The sequence below is a fragment of the Acipenser ruthenus genome, chromosome 27, assembly GCF_902713425.1.
Source record: "Acipenser ruthenus chromosome 27, fAciRut3.2 maternal haplotype, whole genome shotgun sequence".
In the NCBI taxonomy this organism is placed as follows: Eukaryota; Metazoa; Chordata; class Actinopteri; order Acipenseriformes; family Acipenseridae; genus Acipenser; species Acipenser ruthenus.
Genome location: NC_081215.1, coordinates 7302634 through 7324284, shown reverse-complemented (window position 1 = coordinate 7324284; position 21651 = coordinate 7302634). Strand labels below are relative to the sequence as shown.

Sequence of the window (21651 nt, the reverse complement as noted above, 5' to 3'; positions counted from 1 at the left end):
TGGTTTAATAAATATTGTTTTTAAAAATTACACAGGAAGCATGTTCCTTATAACAGCGATATAGACAGGACAATCAGTATGTCACAAATTCTTATATATATGAAGCACAACCAGTCTTCATCCCAGTTGCATTCTTAACCATTTTTTAAAATCTGAAATTGATGAGTACATTGCCTGGAAATTTAGAAATGGCAGCAATGCTTTGTTATGGGAACCAGGAGAAAGCACAGCCAAACTGGGGCAGTGCGATCAATGCCAGTGAGAAGCCAACAGCATCACTGCTGTGCTGCTAAACTAAAGCACCAGTTATGTTATCGCGAAGAACAGTTCCTGGAAATAAAACCACACTGAAATTTAGTACAAGGCTGCCGTGTTTACTCCATTTGAATCAATAATATCCGATTGATTATTTAAATGATCACTCAGCCTGGTACTCATTTTATATAAACTGTCCGTATTGTTTGGTCCTAAATGATTTCTTGGTTATTCTTTATTTCAGATGTTTTGAGGAGGAAAGGCTGTGTCTGCAGTTGCACTGATTTACAATAAAATGCTTTAAATAAATGATGCTCTTAATGTCAATATTTCATTTCAGTTTTGTAATCTGTATTTTAATTTAAGACATTGGAAAGAGAAGATGAGGAAAATGAAGCTCTGCATAAGATGATGGCAAATGACCAGAAAACCGCTCTACTGAACCTCTTCCAAGATAAGAACAGACCCACTCTGCAGAAATGGCCTCAGGTACAGACACCGAGACATTTTATCAGAATTGAGTCTTCTTTTTAAAAAAGCATTTTTCCCTATGAATGTGATGCATCACCTATATGCAAAAAAACTATCACGTGAGAAATAGCTTGAGTACAGGGTGCTTTAAATTAGGGAATTTCAGCAAACTGTAGACATACCTTGTTTGCTGTAGGGTGACGCAACTGGGTGTAACAGCAGGTAAGCTAATATTTGGAGTGGCTGGTTAAAAGGAGCACCACTAATTCATTATTTTGCGATGCATTCATGAATACTTTTGATACTGCTTGCTGAACTGCTTTATTCTATTTTTTAATCACCTTTATCACTTCAGTATCTCATTTGCTTCACTAATGCAATACATAGATCGTTAGCTAAGGAGGTTTGGTGGTCCAGTGGTTAAAAAAAGGGGCTTGTTACCAGGAGGTTCCTGGTTCAATCCCGGCACAACCTCTGAATCGCTGTGTGTGACCCTGAGCAAGTCACTTAACCTCCTTGTGCTCCATCCTTCAGATGAGACATAATACCAGAGGTACTATTGTAAGTGATTCTGCAGCAGCAGTTGTGATGCATAGTTCATCCCCAAGTCTGTAAGTTGCTTTTTATTATTATTATTTTTATTAGTTTATTTAGCAGACGCCTTTATCCAAGGCGACTTACAGAGACTAGGGTGTGTGAACTATGCATCAGCTGCAGAGTCACTTACAACTACGTCTTACCCTGAAAGACGGAGCACAAGGAGGTTAAGTGAATTGCTCAGAGTCACACAATGAGTCAGTGGCTGTGATGGGATTTGAACCGGGGACCTCCTGGTTACAAGCCCTTTTCTTTAACCACTGGACCACACAGCCTCCTTTTTTTGGGGGGGGGGATAAAAGCGTCTGCTAAATGACTAAATAATAATAATAATAATAACAACTAGGGCTGTAACGAAGGGTACATTTTGACCTTCTAGGTTCGGAACATGTTACCGAAGGAAGGTTCAAACCTTCAATGGTACTAATTTGCATAATTTACTGGTGACATCACCATAGCTCAAGGGTGCCCAATCCTGGTCCTTGATTTGGTAGTGAATTTTAATACAACAACTTTTGTTTAAAGTAATATGCATTATACAAATCAAAAGATCGAATTTTGCATGCGAGTGACATTTTAATGTGCGATTTTATAGTATTCCCACATTGTCAAACGGTTTCTGTTAACGGAGAAAAAAAGGAAAATAAACACAGTATGTTATGCCTCCTGACGATTTAGAACTACCTTTGAATTGCTGGATAGCGAACGACCCTTTTTACACAGCTTTTAAGTAACTGACAGTTTTTGTTTGTTATATTACTTTTAACAATCCTTTGTTTTTTTTAGGAGTCGGATGTTCTTTATATTGTGTCCCTGTTTTTCGTGGAGGAATGGAAAAAGTTTATCAGGTGACACATTATGTTCCTTTGATATGGTTTTGATGTTTGTGTGTGTGTGTGTCTGTATAAATATATATATATATATATATATATATATATATATATATATATATATATATAATATAAATACGCTTTAGAAAACAAATAATTTCTATCTTGAATTTAAACTGAGAGCACAAGTATTTTAGGCTGCCCAGATTTCACCAACAAGGTGTAACATACTGGTTACAAATGATCTCAAACCTTTGAAAGCTGCAATAAAACCAAAAGGAGGACATACAAAATACTTATGCAGGGGTGTCAATGTTTTTGTCATGAGCTAATTCTTTAAATTAAATAAGTTTGTTTGTTTTTGTAAATTACTAGGCACTGAGAGCTTTTTATTAAAAGTTTACTAAATGCTTGTCCTTACTCTGTTAGCTGAATTATGGTATAATGAGTGTTGGGTGCCTATACTTTTGTCTGCGACTATGTACAGTATATACACACACAGAAGTGTGCATGTGGTAGGGTTACACACACTCAAACAGTTTTAATTCTACCCAAATTAAGAGGTGCTTTTTTAAATGATGATTTTATTAAAGTAAAATACGTTATAGCAAACAATTAACCAAATTAACCAGTCAAGAAGCAATGTAATTATCCAGTTATCCAAAAGTAAGAGAAGATGAGATCCAAAAATCAGAGGAAGGAAGGTGGCTAAGAAATGAAAGGCTGCTGTTTGGTATTGCATTTTGATTCATTTAATATTCGATCATTTTAAGTGCAGGCATTATCAAGGTGTTTATACAGTTTAAGTTCAAAATGAAGCAGGGAATGTTAGTATTACATTTATTATCCTATACAACTTTAACTGATTTATTGATGCTGATGGTTTTTAATTTGTTTTTTGTAACAGGAGACCATCTAGATGTAACCCAGTGTCCTCTGTTGGAAACAGTGCCCTGCTATGTCCACATGGTGGCTTTATGTTTACTTATGATTCAATGATCAAGGGGGACGCAAAACTGTGAGTTCTTAGGTTTTGGTTGTTGGAAATTGCAAATTCATGCATTCAGGCTACCTGTATTTTTGGTTTCAATAGAGGTGTACAGAAATGTGGGCTAACATGATCATTGGATTTGTTTTAATTATTGTAATTATCGTAATGATGGCATTTCCACAGTGTTTAAAACAAAACAAAAAAAAAAAAACTGTATTTCTGACTCTAATTTATTTATAGGCAATTTACAAACGGTACCGGAGAAAAAAAGAATATAAAATGTAGTCGCAGTAGTGAGTATGTAAAAAAAGCCAAGTCGTCTGTCTTTCCTTTGCACAGAATAGCTCTGTTATGGCCCAGCGAGTGGGATGCCATAAGCAGATTTTTTCTTGTGGATCAGCCAATTAAAGTTTCCAGAAGAATAGAAAAAACACAAAATGACACTGGGAACTATGAATACCACACTGATCCAGGTATGCTTTACCTTTTAAATTCAAATGCATTGTTAATTAAATGAGCTGCTTCGTTTTTTTTTAATCTGCAATTAATCAGTCACACCAGTTCCCTACATCATTATTTAAAGATTTACATTTTTGTTGTTTTTGCACCTAGGGATGCTAATAGTCAAAACATTTTCCATGGGAATTATTTTATGTTTTTTTTGCCCATAGTTCTTGTATTTGTATTTTATCGATGTTCTTTTTTCTTTCAGAGCTCTGTCTGGAGTGCAGGGAAGGCTTGCTGTTTCAGCAGCAGAGAGACCTGCGTGAATACACACAGGCCACCATCTATATCCGCAAGGTGGTTGACAATAAAATGGTAATTTTCACAACAATTATTATTATATGCATTAACAATAATGAAACATTTTCAGTACTTATTTTCATACCAAAATTACATTTAACTAATAAACCTTTTTTGATGCAGATTGTGAAGGAAGCTGCTCCAGATCTTACCATGAGTGGCTCAGATGCTGAAGATGAAAGAGAGGAGCCAAAGGCTGAAGGAGAAAGTGACCCTGATTTTAACCAGGTCTTTTTTCATTTGATTTATTTGTTTAATGGCAGGCACGGCAAGGATGCAATTTTGTACTATGTCCTGGTTTTGCTTAACCTTATTGAATTTTACATTGTTCCTTTCCTTTTTTTTTTTTTTTTTTTTGGTTCATTGTTTTTAATTGTGTGTTTTTGTTTTCAGTCTAATGATGGAGCTAAAAGACAAAAGCTGTCCAATCCAAGCACAGCAACAAGCATCAGCACTAGCACCTTCACTGTTCATCAGAAACCAGGAACAAGGAGGAGTATCAGACATCGGAAAGTCCGGGGTGAAAAGGCACTGATCGTATCTGCTAATCAGACGCTGAAAGAACTGAAGATACAGGTATTGAATCGAAACATCATGAAACTGAAGGTGGCTTTCTCTTATTGGGAATTGTTTTTATTTTAAAATTGCATTTTGTTTTATATTGCAAACATAAACATACGGTACCAGTACTTGTAGCACTTCTAAACCAATGTCCTGGTTTACTAGTACTTATAATTTAACCAATGAATAATGTTTATCCCTCCCACTACACAGCGGTGGCACAATTTCATATTTTTTTATTCCAGTATATCTAGAAGAAAGCATGTTGAAGCTGGTATCTTTTACATTAGATGTTGAAAATATACACGCTTTAAGACTACATGGGTCTTTTATTTTGTATTTACAGCCTTGCTGGGTATATGTTACTAACACATTCTGCTCCTTTTATAGATCATGCATGCATTCTCAGTGGCTCCCTTTGACCAAAACCTGTCTGTAGATGGACATTATTTGACTGATGATTCAGCAACATTGGGCAGCCTTGGAGTCATTCCTGAGTCAGTCATATATTTTAAGGTACGTGCTTGTTCATTCAGATAAACCCTTTACATGGGTTTATCTGAATTCAATATGAAATGTTAGATACATATTTCTGAAGGTAAAATTGATATGAGGTGAATAGATCTAGGATGTGTACTCTGTCTTTTTGTTACTTTAGAAGAAACTCACCCTGATTACAGTCCTGTTTAGGCTTATTGTAATGACCAGGTGCTGGCAATTTTAGTCTGTAGGTTTCCTAATAGGAGTTGCTCATGCAGCTGTAAGGGAGGAGCAGTTTATAGAGCCTGATTGTTTAAACTCTGGGCTGGTATTAAATTAAATTATATAGTCATTGAGGGAAACCTAGGACCTAGTGCTGAACTGCTGGAAGTTTCTAACCTTGATTTAAAATGAGCCTGTTCATTTATTTATATTTTACACCCAACAGCAAGAGAGCTGAAAGAAAGCATTTTTTTTTTTTTTTTTTTTACAAATTAAATTTGATTTATTATTATTATTATTATTATTATTATTATTATTATTATTATTATTATTATTACTCAGCAGACACTCTTATCCAGGGCGACTTACAATCGTAAGCAAATACATTTCAAGTGTTACAATACAAGTAATACAATAAGAGCAAGAAATACAATAACTTTTGTTCAAGCAAAGTACAAGTGTGACAAACCACAATTCAATAATACAGCAGATAATAGTGATAGTTACATCAGGATATGATTAAATAGTGATAGTTACATCAGGATATGATTAAATACAAAGTACTACAGGTTAAACACTTGGCAGATTACAGTATTCTGAAGTACAGGATTAAATGCAGTAAAATAGGGGGCAGATAAGAGCAAAATAAAGCACATTTACATGAAGGGTGATAGTGTCCCAGGATACAAACAGAGGAGTTCTACAGGTGCTGTTTGAAGAGGTGAGTCTTAAGGAGGCGCCGGAATGTGGTCAGGGACTGGGCAGTCCTGACATCTGTAGGAAGGTCATTCCACCACTGCGGAGCAAGGGTGGAGAAGGAGCGGGCTCTGGAGGCAGGGGAGCGTAGCGGAGGTAGAGCTAGTCTTCTAGTGCAGGCGGAGCGGAGAGGTCGAGTGGGGGTGTAGGGAGAGATGAGGGTCTGGAGGTAGCTGGGTGCAGTCTGGTCAAGGCATCTGTAGGCTAGTACAAGAGTCTTGAACTGGATGCGAGCGGTGATCGGGAGCCAGTGGAGCGAGCGGAGTAGTGGAGTAGCGTGGGCGAAGCGAGGCAGAGAGAACACAAGGCGGGCAGCAGAGTTCTGGATGAGCTGGAGCGGACGGGTGGCGGACGCAGGGAGGCCAGCCAGGAGGGAGTTGCAGTAGTCTAGGCGGGAGAGTACCAGGGCCTTAAGTTTTATATAGTATTTATAAAACTTAAGACCTGATGGTAATGGCAGTCAATGCCAAAAATACTGAAAGTGTAAATATTTAGCATTTTGAGTGCTGTTGAGTATCTTTATTCACTGTAACTGTGTTTTTGTATGCTATTATTATACTGTGTTAAATGTATCTTCATAGAAATGTATATTTATCCTCGTTTGTTTGTTTGTTTGTTTGTTTAAGGCTGACGAGCCAATAGCTGATTACACTGCAATGGATGATGTTTTCCAAGGTAAGATGTTTTTGTCATACTTTATTGGGACATTCATTTAGCCTCCAATGAGGGGAGCTTACACCTGTTTCAAACTGATGCTCCAGCGACATGCCGAACTGAATTGACGTGAAGTACATGTAGAGCCGCACTTCGTTATATTCCATGAACCAATTGATTTCATACTGGAGAACTGAAGTGCCGCACACTTATTCCAAAGCAATCTCCCACAATGCACTGTAGTAAGTAATGACAAAAGCAGAAAGTGAGCGAGTGTGAATGTATGAGTTTGTTTACGTTTGTTATCGATATTGTGCAATTGTACCAATGAAAACATGTAAACACTCTATCACGTAGCGTTCCTTGTTCTATCTAGCGAGTTAGATATGGATTCAAGTGATACCGGATGGCAAATCATTATTTGGAAGACTCTTCAAGAGAGAAAGAAAAGAAGATGATGGCTATTCTCAGCATGATGGTGGCGACAAGAAATGTCTTCATGAAATGCTTAATTATAAGTGAACTGGTTGCTCCACAGTGGGCGCTGCCACGATTGATTCTGGTGGTAACAGGTGATCAGTGTAGGATTGTGGGACATGATACTCTAACATATCATTTGCATACATTGACATTAAGTACAGTTTGCTGCTGGCACGATGTATGAAACCAAGGCGCAGCAGAAGATGGAGCACTAGTGTTGAAAGAGTGTCCAGGCGTATTTAATTGTTTCAGACTCCGCTCTACTCCTGTACTTAATTGGAACATAGTAAATATTTTATGCTTGAATTCAGGTTGGCACGCCGCTGGAGCATCAGTTTGAAACAGGGGTTATATGCTTTTCTAATGCTGGCACTACCACAGCCACATCTTCAACTGATGTGGATGACAAAGACCCAGCACTCTGAGATATTCTGTAAGCATCTGCTGCTAAAACACATTCATTTTGAAATGTCTTTAATTGTGAAAAATGTAGCGAGGATCTGCCTGTTTTGTACCTTTTCACAGCTCATTTCTATACTGTTCAGAAATCATTTAAAGGAGGTTAACTTTAGCATAATAAGTTTGTCATCATACTTTTAGTAGGTTTCACAAACTAATATTTAAGTTTAGTTTTTTGCTTATTTTTCAGTTTGTATGCCTGAAGAAGGTTTTAAAGGTAAGATTCTGACTATATATTGAAATCCAAGCTAAAAAAAAGTAAATCTAGGAGATGTACAGATTAGAACTGAAATGATTAATAGGATGGAGTTGTTGAAGTCCATGTTGAAAATGTTAGCCTTAAGTGTTTTTTGTAAAATGTTGCTAGTGTAGAGAAGCAGAACGGTGGGTCACCAAAGCTTAAAGTGACAGATTCCATGGTTTTTAGAATAATAATCAGTCAGTGAGTATTATTGGATATACACAATTCCAGTTAATATGTTGTAGAGGAGTTAACAATTTTTTTAATCCATTATTTTAGGTAGCTTTGAACAAACCCCCTAGTTACATTAAGCCATAGCTTGTTTGTGCTACACGGTCGCAGACAAACGTATTTGTACCCAAAGCTTATTGTAAAGGTAACAGATTAAGGACAAGCATTTAGTAAACTGTAACCACTTTAATAAACCAATAATCTTTATATATATATATATATATATATATATATATATATATATATATATATATATATATATATATATTATATAATTTATATTTAATTTCAAGTATTCGTTCATAACAAAAGTATTGGCAACTCTGCTTTAGTATTTCATGTGTCCTCCTTTTGCTTTTATGATGGCTTTCAGATGTTTATGATAATTCTAAACCAGTATGTTGCATCTTGTTTGTGAAATCTGGGACCATTCTGTCTTGCATGTTTCCTTCAGCTCAGACAGATTAACTACTCAAGCTTGACTAGTTTTTTCACATCAGTCTGAAGCATTTCTATTGAATTGAGATCTTGTGATTGCAAAGGCCATTCCAGTACTTTCATCTTCGTTTTCTTCAAGAATTCCACAGTTGACTTAGCCGTATGCTTTGGGTCCGCATACAAGCAGATGGTATCATTGTACTTTGTAGAATGTTTTTTATACATGGCTGCATTCATTTAATCTTCAATCACATGAATCACATTTAAAAGTGATTTGCAGCCTGGTCTACGTGCATACTCTTTTGTTTTCAGTTGACTTTGTACAGTTCTTTCGTGCACTATTATGCCTGGCTATTAGTCTTGGCTGCTCGGACGCTTGTCCTACCTGCTGTACCTGTATTTTTCTTTGGACGGCCAATTGTTTTAAGCATTTCAGTTGAATTTGTTCTGTGGTACTTGTTGATTATTGCTCTGATTTGTGGATTTTGCTATTCCATTTTTTTTTGGTACTGCTGTGCAGTCATGTCCTTTTGTTGTAGTTTGCTATGAGCGCTTTTCTCAAACGTGAAAACATTCTTCAATAGATGTGGCAAATAATGACCTCTTTTCTGGCTATTGATATTATAATGCAGCTTAATTAATGTGTAATGGTTTTCAAACATTTGATGTATTTAATTTGTTATATTAAACGTGTCCAGACTTTTAATGTAAAGGTGCCAGTACTTTTGTCATGAACAAATATTTGAAATTGCTTAAGTGCTTTTGTTTTTTGTTTTATAAATATTTGTTAAACTACCAGAAATTTTGTATTTTGATCTTTGTCATGTTGCTTGTCAACATAGCAGCTAATGTTCACTAAATGCTTGTATTTAACATGTTTTCTTGAATGAGCTTATATTAAGTGCAGGGTTCCAGTACTTTTGTCTGCGGCTGTAAACGTGCAATATTATAATATTGGGGTGTTTTGTTATTTTTCTTGTCCAGAGATGTAATTGTGTATCCAATTCTTTTGTAGGTACTGGTCTTTTAGGGCACTAAAATTCCATTGAAAGAAGAAACAACATTGCAAAAGACCAAAAACAAGGATGTTGCAAGACCTCTTTAAAATAAAGCGTAGCGTGCTTTTCTCTTTGTTCCTGACTACTTCTCTAAACATCTGGCTATTTTCTGCATTTTTGTATTTAAACAATTTTATGCATTCTCAGAGCTTGAAGGCTACATGGCTTCTGTAGTTCTGTTGTTCATTACTGGGATTTAAACTTTCTTTCCTGTATGTCTCTAATTTGCTACGAGCTTGCTAGTTGCCTGGCCATTGTCTATGCTTCCTGATTTACAGAAAACACATGCAAAACTATATACTCTGTTTGACCCACTTGTTTCGTAAGCAACATAACTTCTATCCATGTAGCTTTATTGCAAACCAAAAAAATCATGGGGGAAATGTATAAATAATATTTACTATTTAATGTAGTAACCTTGCTTTTAGGTCATGGGCTAAAAATAATATAACATCAAATCCTGTCTTCCTAGAATTGGAATCTTAGCATAAATTGCCGTGGTACCATTGGATTTGCTGTTGAATCATTTCAAGTGGGGTCTATTTGGAAAACTTCATATATGTTTTTACATTACTAATTATGTCTGTACATAAAACCAGTGATATGGGTAAACTTATTACAGTTGTCCTAACCTAGTGCTTTAATAATGTGGGTCATTCTAGAGTTGGTAGTTTCTTTTTTTTTTTTTTCTTCCCAAAATCCATTAAAAACCAGGCCTTTTTTAAATATAAAAACCTAGCTCTAGGCTTTTATTTATTTTGTATTTTTTTTTTTTTTTTTTACTTCTAATGATTTAAATAATCATTACACTTGCATGTGTGAGATGTTAAGGGGCTAGAATGCATGAGCATTTTTAAATACTGTAGTTAGAGTATTAGGCTCTGCAATAAGGCTTTACTGAAAACACACATACTGACCAGCAACAGTAACTAACCTGATCGTTTTTTGGAGTTTATGTAGGACACCCCTTAGAATTCCACTAACACAAAACCATAGAACAGTTGACAAACTGCAACACATCTTCACTTCACGGAAGAAATCAAACTTTATAAGAATGTTTCTGGAATTGTATTTTATTCCTCATACAACAAAGCTTCTCCCTCTGGCCGTGCTTATCCAAGGAATGCTTAATGGTATTTAAATCAGGTAAGAACTCAAGTCAGGCTAGCACGTTGATGTTTTTCTATTGCAGGTAATCCTGTATTTCACAAACAATAGGGACAGTAAGTTGTATGCTACATTGTACCCTAGTAGGTGTGTTACTTTGGCTGGTTGGTACACATAAGAACTCGTCATAATTTTCCTTTCATTGCCTGGCAAATGTTACGTAGAAAAAAAACAGCAGTGTCTAAAGTAGGATGCTAAAATGTGTCATCTTGTTTTCAATACGTTCTTATGCACAATTGTTTTTTGGGGTTTATTTTTTAAACTAGTCCTGTCTAATATGTACATTTCATTCTAAGTAACATGGAGCTCTTTGGCAAACAGAAATAAGCCACTGTTGGCCGTATTCATAAAGTATTGGCCTGCTAATAAATGCATGGGGGTCCTATGTATTTTTAGTCACACTACTGCTTCATGAATACTCCATATTTGTTCCTAAAAAAAAATCAATCATTGCACCAAAAGGAAAATAATATTTGCTTCAGAAAATAAGAATAAATACACAAGCTAACACTTGGTACAGTGGCCCCCCTTTTATAATGCTGTCAGTATCCATGGTTGAGACAGTGTTGCATCTTACAATGAGCATGCAAGTGATAGTGGATTGGCATCATGGACAAATGGGAGCCACCACCATACAGTACTGCCTTACAACCAATTCTGCAGTATAAAAGGCCAACTTAGAACACAAGCAATATAAGTTGTTTAAGATAAATACATACAAAAAAATATATACAAATATAAGATGAATCATTTGTCAGCTGGTAAAGTGGGAGTGAAAAGCTGCAACTGAACTGCTAGTAACAGGTCAGATGTGTGGCGAGTTTTGTTATTTTGGGAACTGAGATTTTAAACTTCTGAAAACCATTTATTTATTTTTGCTCTGCAGTGTGATTGCTGCCCTGTATAGCTGATGTTAAAACTGTCCAGGTTAAGTAGTTGTAAGCAAGTTTGTGTGTCTCAACTCTAATTGCACTCAAATTCTTTTTTTTCATAATTAGTACATACTTAAAATAAAGGATTTCCAATATTCATTTTTGTTTTATTATTTTGGGCAAATGAATCAGAATCATTTTTGCAAGTAAACTTACTGCCTTCAATAATAGACCCTATTTATTAAAATGTAAAGACTGTTTTGAAGACCTTTTAAAGTTTGTAACCATTCTCTTAGATGAAAGCACTTTAAAAAGTGAAAATTGACTTCTAAAACCATTGAGGAAAAGTTTATTGAAAACTTGATTAGTCTAACCAAAATCATTGTTTAAAAACAGTTGTTAACATTTATAAATAGGGGCCCAATGTTTCCAAAGTGAGTAGACTATTGTTGTGAAACTGCTGGCTGACGGAGAGCTAATCACATAACTTGTTAAATGTACATTGTTAAAAACAAACAAACATGAGAAAGGTTAGGATCACTGTTTGTGCTGATGACAACAAAAAAAAACCTGAAAAATTATATGAGTTACAACACTGCCTCCTTCTGGTAAGCCCTGCTGGAAATAGTTAGTTACTACATTTCACTAGCACAAGAGATCCCAGGTGCTTAAAAGACACTGAATTACAAAACAGATTTGCCTTGATATTTCACTAGTTGACTTTAAGTATAAAAATCAGAATGCTCACAACTGTCAGAGTGACTGAATAAAGCTGGTGACGTTAAACCGACAGGCTAAATTGAGTTAATTATTTAGGTAAATGTATCTAATGATTGGAATGGATTTGTCTTGGTATAAATGCGGAATGGAGCAATTTTTTAAGTGAAAAATCTGTATAAAAAAACAAAACATATAGTTCCTGTAAAACCAGATAATGTTTTGGTAAAATCGTTAACTGAAAATAAAGGGCTTTCATTAATATGTACAATTTGCATTCAACATACAATAACCATGAATTAACTGAATTTGAAAGCCAGGTTTCAGACAGCGCTACACTTGTAACTGATGAAGTGTTAGTAGTTTGCACTTGGGAAACATCTATTTCATGACCTGCTTGCCCCCTGCTACACTCTGGAGGCATGACTTGAGCATTGCGCACACATGCTCGCACACGAGCGGCCAGGGCACTGCGGCACATCTTATTGCTTTCATTCCTTGCAAAGAAATCCTTGTACATTATCTGGTCATGTACCTTTCTCAAGGACAGAGTATAGATCGATCATAATACTTTGAACATTTTCACATATTGGAATTTCAAACTGGTATAGTACTCCCATCAATATTTCATGACAAAATTACTATTATGATTTAATTATTTAGCAGACGTTTTTATCCAAAGCTACTTACAGAAATTAAACAAAATATAAAATAATAAATTAAAAAAATGTTAAAATGTTTCTTGTAAGATGAAAAAAAGAAAATAGAAAAACCGAAACAGCCAGTCCTTTCCCAATGTCCTTACACAATTGCCGCACCCACTGCCGCTCACACAGGGAAGATGAATCCGTAGCAATCCGGAGGCTGCAGAAACGTGTGATGGACGCAGGTGAAAACAACAACGTCCAGATAATTCACGAATTTGGTTAATTCATGTTTAGGCCACATTTAGTGCGGTTACATGTTGATAAGACTTCCAATATGTTTCATAATACAGTATATAGATTTCTGAAAAGTAATTCCGATATCAAAACAAAAGTCATGTGAACACAATTTTCCTAAAATATATCACAAAAAAAATTTAAAATACGTTTTTTTGGGAAAACACCACCTAGAACATTCCAATGGTGTTCTGAAAACCAACATAATTTATGTCAGGTAAACTTATTCTGATAGCGTACTGCACATGTGCAAATGCTGACATTATTACCGTGCACGTGATATACAGTACTTCTAGCCTGAAAAAAAAAAAACAGCGGCAATAATCATTAAACTTTTTGGACACACAGACAAGACTTTGTACCTGAACAATGAGAGTTGGGAGAACAACGGTTTTGTTTTGTTACATTTCTATTTCTGTCTGTAGATCAAAATGTTGTGGACTTTGCCCTAGCTAGACTAACACTTGCATCCCAATTGGCTAATCCTGGGACACATGACCAACAATACAGTAGTACTTTATTACTACAGCCCAACAACTGGCCCAAGTGCTATCAGATTACCCCAGCCAGCCGCCATCTCCCGAGTCATGGCTTTCCGCAGCTTCCCGTTTGGCCAGGGGTAACCTCTGGGGGCGCTCTCCGGTGGGGGCCGCACTGCCCGTGTTGACATAGTGTTATACCAGGCTGGTGGCTGCAGTCCATGGCCCTTACTGCAAAAATGTCAGTGTACCCCCTAAGAGCTCCCGTAGCCTGCTCCGCCTGTGAGAGGCCCTCCTGACACCACAGCTCCTCGACTGCCTGCTCTGCCGTCCTATTGGTTGGTGGCTTTGCGGCCACCAAGTTCTGGTCAGCAGACGTCGCAACAGTTCTAACATTGCAATGCGTCCCTGTCTGAACCAACCTTGGAAGGGCGGTGGTGGTCGTTAGGTGGTGGTGAAGTGGGCCCTGGGGCGGGTGCATATGCCTTGCCATTAGAAAAGCTGTACGATATCAAAGTCGCAAAATATTTAAATATACCCTTCCGTATTTGAAGAAATATTTAGGTTATTTGCATTTGGAAAGAGACTTTCTCTGGCTGAAAGAAAACTCAACGGAAATTAAAGTTCCGAAATAAAGTTAAAGTTTGGAACTTCAGTTCTGCACGCTGGTCATCTTAACCGATCTTGAAGCACCACTTTCACCGTGTCTTGGTTCAGTTTAGCCCACGCTGTACTTGAATGTTGCCGTGGTGTGTTTATGAACCATGGCGTTAGGTATACAGTCTGTATTTTCCCTCCTGTGATCAGTGCTCGGTGTCTGTTTAGGACCCAGCAGCATTTGCATCCGTCTGCCATTTTCAGCTGATTGAGAGCAGGTGGATCAAGTCCAGACGTCGCCGGCTAAAAATACTACAGGTAAGTGGCAAAATACTGCAAGATGACTATCGAATTATTATATATGCATGACCAACATAAGCACTCCACCTTACCGGAAAGAGCGATATCTGCTCAGGTTTCACAGACGGATAATGGGCTGACTTAGATATACTAACAGTAAAATATGTATTTCTTTATATGTGAGTTTTCTATGTACACATTAAAACAAATACGGAATGGCAATTTTGTTAATAACAGTTGAGTCTGCATGTCTCTGCAGGACATAAACGGGGCGTTGTTGTAAGTGTTGCTGATTTATAGATAGCATAGCTGTATAGATGATTTAAACGTGTTTATTTTCTAATTTTTCACATGTGTAATGTGCTGTATGCATGTGTGACATAGGGGATTGAAATTGTGTTTTGGTAAAGGCAGAAAATATCAATTGAAGAACCTGTTTTTTAGTTTTTTGAAATGCCCAGCAAAACTCATTGTTCGTTTTGTTTTTGTGCTATCTGAACTTGGAGATGCGACTTTGCACTACCAGAATGCAAAGTTGGAAGCAGTTTGTTAAAACTTTTACATCTCAGACTTCACTGAACATAATTTTTGTTAATGTTACGACCATGCTAACAGATGACTTTTGACACGCGAGTGTCAATAGAAAAAACATAAAAAAAACATATATTGACACCCAACTGTGCATAGACAAATATGCTGTTGACATTTCATAAACACGCAACTCTTTTGTTGAAAAACACTACGCTGTAGTATAGTTTAAGTGGACAGACTTTTATTTTAAGAGGCTGCGTAGCATCATTACGAAATACGCCCTGGCTGCAGGAATAAATAAAACAAAACAAAACAAAATAAAAAAACAAAGGCATGTTATATAATTTAGCTGAACTCTTGCTTTCATCAAAATAGCCACCTTTTACCGCTGCAGAATGTAGGCGTTTAAGGCACTGTAGCAATTAATTTTTAGAAGTAATCTTGTGTTGCTGAATTCCAAAATGTGTTGACGCATTGCCCAAATTGTTGTGTGTTACGTGGCATAGTTTGTATCGGTTTTCTGTGAACTTCATCCCATTGCAACTCACTTGATGATAAACTGCCAGACCATGTTTTGGAGAACACCCTTTTGTTCATTGCTTTCCACGTGTTTTCATAATTTATAATTGTTTGGGGTCACTATCTTAAGAATGACCCCTTCTCCTATAAGTCAGATGCCAGAAGATATTGCGTGTCTTTGTAAAATGCTGTTATGTCTGTGCAAGAAGTACAGTATGTAGGATACATCCTGATACTGACAATGTTTATACATGTACGTTGCATGTGTCTGTTCAAAACCTTTTGCTTATTACACAATGCATTGTATAAGTTTGGATATGACCAATTATTGCACTAGCTTCACAAGGGCTCACCTCCGCAGGTTAAGAGGCACCAGTGAGAGACCAGCTCCCTCCAGGTCCTGTTCTTTCCAGACTGTGCGTGTGTGTCTATACACATTCAATAATGAACTCCATTATACATTAAGGGCCCTATGTTTCAGTGTTTTCCTTCATAATTTCATTTTTTTAAATTTCATCCTTTTCAGCACTATCTGTAATAGGTCTGCTATGGTCTCATGCTTTTTTTTTTTTTTTTTAAGTACTCTTTTATCCTGAAACAATGATTACAGTATACTTACCACTTGCTGTTAATGAAATTTACTCTTATAACCAAATATTTAAGTTTAACTGCTCTTAGTCGAAATCGCTCTCAAATGTAATTATTTACTGGTTATTTTCTCTCATTTGAATTTGCTTTTATTTACTACTGATTTTTATTGTATTTTATAACTGCTCTTATCTGTAATGTGATACTTTGTAATAACAACGATGGGCAAGACAGCCGTCTAACAGACTTCGATAGAGATCTGAGTTGGTTAGTGGTTCTGTGTCATATGACTGGTCAAATATGCTTTCATATTTTCAGGGTTATAAAAAAACCTCCATACTGAATGTGTTGGTGACCATGACATTGATATCTGACCTGATACTTCGGCTCTTTTTAGGTCATCTGACTTTGCAAGTGTGTTCTGAATAGAGACAGTACAGTTTAAGTAATTCTCTTAATATTTGGCACACAGCTGTATTCTTTAGTTTACTTAGTTCTGTGCACTGTTGTTGTCTGGTATAAGTGAACCGTTTTACTATTGTTTTAACCGCGAGCCATATCAGAAATGCATTGCTTTATACATATGTGATGCGCAATTTACAGATGGGGTCCAGTGAACATTAACCGTTTTGGTGCCATATTCTTTTAACCTCTCTCCATATTAATGAAAAGGATATTTTTCACATTCCCATTTTATGTACTGTCTGTATTCTATGATGCTCTCATTAATGTGTCAAGCAGAAATTAACCTTTTCACTGCCACACAGTTTTTAACTTCTGGATATAACAGTGATACTGATATTTTTCACACTTCCTTTTTATTTTTATGTTTACAAACTGTAAAGTGTTCACAGACTCCCATTTCTAGATGTCTTTGTGTGACAAATTTGCTAAGATATTTCAGCCTTAGGAATGGTTGAACAAATATTACAGGAACACCATTATAGTTGTTATGGTAAGCACTACATTGGTATTGGCATTTGTTTTTTAAACTATGAGTGGGAGGGAAGAGAGGATGAGAAACCAAAAATCATTGGACTGATTCATTCAGAAGGAATTTCTCTCAATATACAGTAGTGTACAAATGTATCCCATTGCTTCTGTAGTTTTATTATTATTATTATTATGTTTATTTAGCAGACACCTTTATCCAAGGCGACTTACAGAGCTTGGGGTGAGTGAACTATGCATCAGCTGCAGAGTCACTTACAACTACGTCTCACCCGAAAGACGGAGCACAAGGAGGTTAAGTGACTTGCTCAGAGTCACACAATGAGTCAATGGCTGAGGTGGGATTTGAACCGGGGACCTCCTGATTGTAAGCCCTTTTCTTTAACCACTGGACCACGCAGCCTCCTATTTTTAATTTGTAGTTTAATTTGTAGTTTAAATCTAACCACTGGAATTGAAAATCTTGGAAAATTCTCCAAATAGGCAAATTAGTGATTGTCTACTTTAATAGAGCACACATGCAATTATCAGTCAATCAATCAATCTTTATTTTATATAGCGCCTTTCATAGTGGACCACCATCACAAAGCGCTTTACAAGATGCAGTAACAAGAAAATCCATAATACTTTAAATACAGAGAAATACAAAATACATGATATACAGTAAAACAAAACAAACAAAAAAACAATGCATAATACATTAAATACAGAGGAAAGTGCATAATACATGATAGTAACATAATACATTAAATAGTAGCAGCAACACAGCAGCTAATAGCAGATATCAGGCTTAAAGAGCATGGAAAGCAAGAGAGAACAGGTGGGTCTTGAGAGTTGATTTAAAGCGAGCGACTGTGGGAGCATCACGCACCAAAGCTGGGAAGCTAAACGAGCATTCTCCGAGTGTGGTGCACTTAAAATAGTAAGAGAAAAGTAACACATAACTGCAAATGGTAAATGCATGAGAATTTTTAGAAGTTTAAGATTGCTAATTAAGCACGTGGTCTAACTTTTTCACACAGGTGGCTTGTGTTTCTATATCGCTGATTACTAACCATGCAATTGAAATTGTCACACCCAGAGATTTTCATGCAGGTAGGTATATAAATGAGAAATCTTGAGGTGTTCTCAAACAAACACATTTGCACACAGCTGTAAACAAACACAAAAATGCCCACTAGCGGTGGTAAAGAGTAATGAGTGATCTTAAAAGTTCTATTTAGTGTGCTGAGTAATTGAAGACCACTCCAAAATAGTTCTGAACAAAAAATAAATTCATGTTCAATAGATTCATTTAGTTTTGAACAGAAAGCACAAAGTGGAGATACAGTATTCCTGTAGCTTTGAAACCTGTCACATGAGCCCGGTACAGACAGTGTTATATCAGTGCTATCACACCAGGCCCGAAAACTGGGACAGTGTTATACCCCAAGCATCGCAATTAAAAACTCAAATTATGTCAACTTCAAGCACTAGAGAGGTTAACAATGGCTAAGACTTGGCAGTTCTGTGAACGGGTAGCAGTAGTGGAGACTCGGCCTATGCTACTGCTACACTGGTAATTCCTGTTAGTGTTGGCACTGCTAGTAGTCTCGACTCAGTAGATCCTGTGTTGGAAGCCAGGTTTGGTATAATCAGGACAGGATTTGATTTTTAGGGGTGGAACAATACTAAGGCAGTGGTTCTCTCTGGGATTCGAGGCGCAGCCTCCCCTGCAGTCTCCAGGTCTACTGCTCACTTTCTTAGGTGGAGTTTGCTAATCCGCTCTCTATGTAGAGTTTTTGGTCAATTATTGCAATACAAGAATTCATCAAAGCATTGGTCCATGTTTATCTTCAACTTTTGTGTTTTTTGTAATCGAATGTGCTTTTGTTCTGCTGTACCAGGGCTCTAAATTGGCAAAAGAAAGGGCAAGGCCAATAAATGTGTAGAAGGCACCAAGGCCACTAAACTTAAGTCAAAGCCAAAGTGTAGGATGTTGTGTAATTTTGCTTAGGATTCATATATAAAGCTAGTTATTGGCCACAGAAAGAAACAACAGTTTAATTTAATAAAACGATTTATTTGTTCAGAAAATTATGTTTTGGGGCAAAAGCTGCCTCTGTATATTTTTAAATGTATGAACTGTCCTGTGTGGCTACTGGCTTGCAAGCATGAGGGTATACTTATGTGCCCTCAGGGTCAGAAAAGACATTTTTTGGCAAACAGCTTTACTGTTCAGAGGAACCACGCACATCACGTAATCATGTTAGTGTTTGGATCCAAACGCTTCCTAATTTGGTATATCTATAGTTGCTGTAGTGAAAAGGGCAAAATTGCCGCATGGCCAGCGTTAATGTGGAGCCCTGCTGTACTGCATACTTTTGCCTTGGTGTTCTTTCAAACTTGATACACATGTCAAATCAGGCAAAGGGATTTAAGTACCATCTCAGCATTTTCCAAAAACAATGAAACTAGTTTAATATCACTCCTGTTACTGTCACCCTGCTCTTACTATAACCACATTGAAATGTCCTGGACAGAATCTAATGTGAGTCATATCAGCCCCTGCTAATATCACTTTAGTTATAATCACTCACATGCATGACATGACAGTGTACCAAATTAATCTCTTCACCAACACAAAATATAAGCTACAGAACAATCTAATTGCACTGGTAATAATGGTGTTTCTTTATGGTAGATAGACAATCCTAAGGTTGGTAGGGTTTCAAACCCAAACACCTGCATGTCTCATTCCTTTGGAGAGCTGGTATTTCTGAAGTTTTTCTGCTTTTGTTTCATAATTTTTTCTACTGTTCCCTTGTTGCAGTGCTTGTTATAATTGTGTGCGTTTCTTATTGCAATTCTTAATTTTAATATTTTGTCCTGGAGCTGCTCTTCAGTTCAAGTTGCTTGCCAGAGACATCTGTCTAGATCAGCTAAAGAGTCTCTATATTAGTAAGTGTCAGCACCCTCCAGGGTACAGCAGGGTATTTATATTAGTAAGCACCAGCACCCCCTAGTGCACAGCAGGGTATTGTCAGCAAAACTAAAGGAAACTTGATCCAAAGTGACAGATCACTCTGGTGCTGGCTTTTACTTCTGTAAAGACGCTTTGGCTAACCTATGTCGCTTCTATCAATGGCAGACCACTAGAACTAAAGAGCAGCTCCTGGACCTAGGTAAAAGTACCCTATGACACTCCTATAAAGGCAGCAGCAGCTTTGTGACAGTAGAGTGCGTCTCTAAAGATGCACAACATGACAGACCAGGCCCGCAGCAGCAGGGGATGCTATTATATGGCACACTGCTTAAGTGAGATGTGTCTGGCAGCTGTGCTGAAGGAAGGCCTTGCTTGGCAGGGAGAAGAGCTTTTCTACTGTCTCGCAGGCAATGGGAAGAGGAGAAAACATTACTGTGTGTTCGCTGCAGCCACAGATAACTGGTAGGACGTGTAAACCAAGTAGCAACATAAAAACCTGTATTAATTTTACATTGTCTGCGCTTCACCATGCTTTCATTGTACGCTACTACGCTTTGCTATGATTTTCCCGTGGTATTCCCTCAAGCCAGATCAAGGGAGTTATACACCACTTAATAATTTTTCAAATATGGTAAATCCCAGAGCCTGAAATAAGGTCTTATTAGGATTAACCGCAACTGTTTAGATCAGTTGAATAGACTCCATTATAGTTGTTTGGTTCATGTTTTAAATTGTTTTTACAGCAGGCTTTGTTTTTTTTTTCTTCTTTTCAAAATTCCGGAGCAAACGTTTTGATTAATATACCCCTTTAAACTCAACAGGAAGTCTGACATCAACTGCTGTATGACGTTTTTTTCACTAGAAGCGCTGAAATATTTATGAACAATATTGCCTATTCAGGTTGTATATTCTGACCTTTAGCAGAATTTAGTCAGAACAACCACCTTGCTTTTCTTCAAAATAGATCCATCCACATAAAATGTTAAAACCATTTTTTTTAGGACTCGTGAACAAAGGATCTCTCCGTGGGTCTCGCTTATCTTGAGTACAATGTATCAGGTGGGTTGTAAAGCACAGTCCTGAAAGCCAGCTTCACACTGCTTCCCAGTCCCCAGCTCTAACTACTAAGCCACACTTTGTGCTTTAGACTGCAGCTTCTCTGATTCCTGCCGGTAACATCTTGGGTCACAGTGCTATCCTGTCACAGGATCATTACACTGTCCTTAAATCTAGAGAACTGTTTATCTAATTGCTATAAAATGTGTTTGTAATAATCTAGGAGCCTTGAGGGCTGGAGTCCCTGCACCAGATAAAAGGGCCACAGGTTTGAGTGGATAAACATTCTTGTCAGGTAGAGCCATGAAAGGATACACTGAAGAGCAACAAATACTCCTGTAGTTCTTTTCACAAAGCCTTTTAAGATTTAAACAGTGGTAGTATTTAGAGCCACCGTTACCTTACCTGGTCCCTTACTCCACTCCCCCTGGAATCCCAGA

The 21651-nt window shown here is 37.0% G+C and overlaps 2 protein-coding genes across 8 annotated transcripts in view; both read left to right on the top strand.

Moving 5' to 3' along the window:
- Positions 1–10849, top strand: part of LOC117432352 (ubiquitin carboxyl-terminal hydrolase 48) — a 32149-nt gene extending 21300 nt beyond the window's left edge. For all 6 annotated transcript variants that reach the window (XM_059001946.1, XM_059001944.1, XM_059001943.1 and 3 more), the window contains exons 18-28: positions 622–744; positions 2110–2171; positions 3061–3171; positions 3484–3617; positions 3857–3963; positions 4072–4176; positions 4342–4524; positions 4900–5025; positions 6594–6642; positions 7751–7777; positions 9486–10849. In XM_059001946.1, coding sequence (XP_058857929.1) covers positions 622–744; positions 2110–2171; positions 3061–3171; positions 3484–3617; positions 3857–3963; positions 4072–4176; positions 4342–4524; positions 4900–5025; positions 6594–6642; positions 7751–7777; positions 9486–9508 — 1050 coding nt within the window. In that variant the 3' untranslated portion in view covers positions 9509–10849. The remainder of the gene's footprint in view (positions 1–621; positions 745–2109; positions 2172–3060; positions 3172–3483; positions 3618–3856; positions 3964–4071; positions 4177–4341; positions 4525–4899; positions 5026–6593; positions 6643–7750; positions 7778–9485) is intronic.
- A 2949-nt stretch (positions 10850–13798) lies between these two features.
- LOC117432405 (PR domain zinc finger protein 2-like) overlaps positions 13799–21651 on the top strand; it is a 40100-nt gene continuing 32247 nt past the window's right edge. For both annotated transcript variants that reach the window (XM_059001954.1, XM_059001953.1), the window contains exon 1: positions 13799–14619. The gene's annotated coding sequence lies outside the window, so the exon portion shown is untranslated. The remainder of the gene's footprint in view (positions 14620–21651) is intronic.